This window comes from Myotis davidii, unplaced genomic scaffold (genome assembly GCF_000327345.1).
Source record: "Myotis davidii unplaced genomic scaffold, ASM32734v1 scaffold200, whole genome shotgun sequence".
NCBI classification, from domain to species: Eukaryota; Metazoa; Chordata; class Mammalia; order Chiroptera; family Vespertilionidae; genus Myotis; species Myotis davidii.
The window spans coordinates 3186045-3187701 of NW_006293700.1; the positions used below are offsets into that span (position 1 = coordinate 3186045).

The 1657-nt window shown below is 37.8% G+C and overlaps 1 protein-coding gene across 1 annotated transcript in view; it reads right to left on the reverse strand.

Moving 5' to 3' along the window:
* LOC107183691 (chromosome unknown open reading frame, human C8orf89) overlaps positions 1-1449 on the reverse strand; it is a 14422-nt gene extending 12973 nt beyond the window's left edge. The window contains exon 1 of the mRNA XM_015566296.1: positions 1287-1449. Coding sequence (XP_015421782.1) covers positions 1287-1449 — 163 coding nt within the window. The remainder of the gene's footprint in view (positions 1-1286) is intronic.
* Positions 1450-1657: the final 208 nt, after the last annotated feature.

Sequence of the window (1657 nt, forward strand, 5' to 3'; positions counted from 1 at the left end):
TTTTCTACACATAAGATGGGGAAAATGGTAATACTGCCTCAGAAGGATCATATTATGTACTACTTTTTATAATCAGGACAAAAAATGTAGCTGCCCATACAACAGCAAGATGCCTTTCACCTGTATGAAAAGTATGGTCACTGGTGCATGCAGCATCCGGATTGCAAGAGGGATGTTCAACTGCTGGTTTAGGCCCGACATCCCCAAAGGAGTCCTGGATTACGAGAGGACGCAGGCCGGGCTGAAGGACCTCCATTCCCTCCCCCCTCACCTCCCCACCCTATGCATAAATTTCATGCACCGGGCCTCTAGTAGGATATAAAATACTTTTTACAGGAAAGGAAAGAAGACATAATTTTGATTAGAATTATTAATACAAAAAGGCACTGTAAAAGATCTGGGTTTTTTAAAATATGAAAACCAGCTTGAGGTATTTAACCAGTTTTGTTTTGTTTTTTTCTTTTTGTTAATTTGTACCCAAGGACATCCTTTCCATTGATTTCCAGACAGAATGGAAGGGAGGGGAAAAGACAGAAACGTCAATGTGAGAGAGAGGCAACATTGATTGGTTGCCTCCTACATGCGCCCCAACTGGGACCTGAATTTGAGCCTGCAACTGAGGTTTGTGCCCTTCCTTGACTGGAATGGAACCTGGGACCCTTCAGTCCACAGGCAAACTTTCTAACTGCTGAGCCAAACCAGCAAGGGCGACTTGAGCTATTTTAAAACAAACACTATCATGAAAAGTAGCATGATCCAACAGAAGGAGAACTGCACTGATATCAAGGGAAGTAGTTCTTTAAATTTGTTCTATCATGAGTCACAGAATTACATGAAGTAAATTAATTTTAATTTGCTTCCATTTATCTTTTCTGTAAGCTTAAGATAGTATTCTTACTGCTGAAACCGGTTTGGCTCAGTGGATAGAGCGTCGGCCTGTGGACTGAAGGCTCCCGGGTTCGATTCCGGTCAAGGGCATGTACCTGGGTTGCGGGCACATCCCCAGTAGGAGATGTGCAGGAGGCAGCTAATCGATGTTTCTCTATCATCGATGTTTCTGACTCTCTCTCTCTCTCTCTCTCTCTCTCTCTTTCTCTCTCTCTCTCTCTCTCTCCCTTCCTCTCCGTAAAAAATCAATAAAAAAAAATATTAAAAAAAAAGATAGTATTCTTACTTAAATGTTACAAAAATTATAAAATGTCTCATTACTTTAAAAATATACATGTAAATTCAAACTCACTATTTCTATATTTTCTTAAGTCAAATAAGAGTAAAATTGACGTTACCATCCTTCAACTTCTGTGTTTCGAAAACTGCTTTCCTCCAACCACTCTCAAAAAGAAAATATCTGTCCATGGAATTTCTGGTGACATCAGAAGTCTCAAATTTGATTTCAGGAGATAGTCCTGGCATTTTTTCTTCTTTCAACAGTGCTGATGAAAGTGACATGCTAATCCAAATTTGGGACACAAAATACAAAAGCAAAAAGAAAAGAAAGGTATTTCAAAGATAAATATTTTTTCCAATCTGTTTTTCATTATATAGATTAAATACTAACATACACTTAAATGAAAAGTTTACTTATATTATATATGTTAAATACATATTCTTGGTATCTTAAAGCAAGAGGCCTTTAACAATATAGCTAAAATATGTA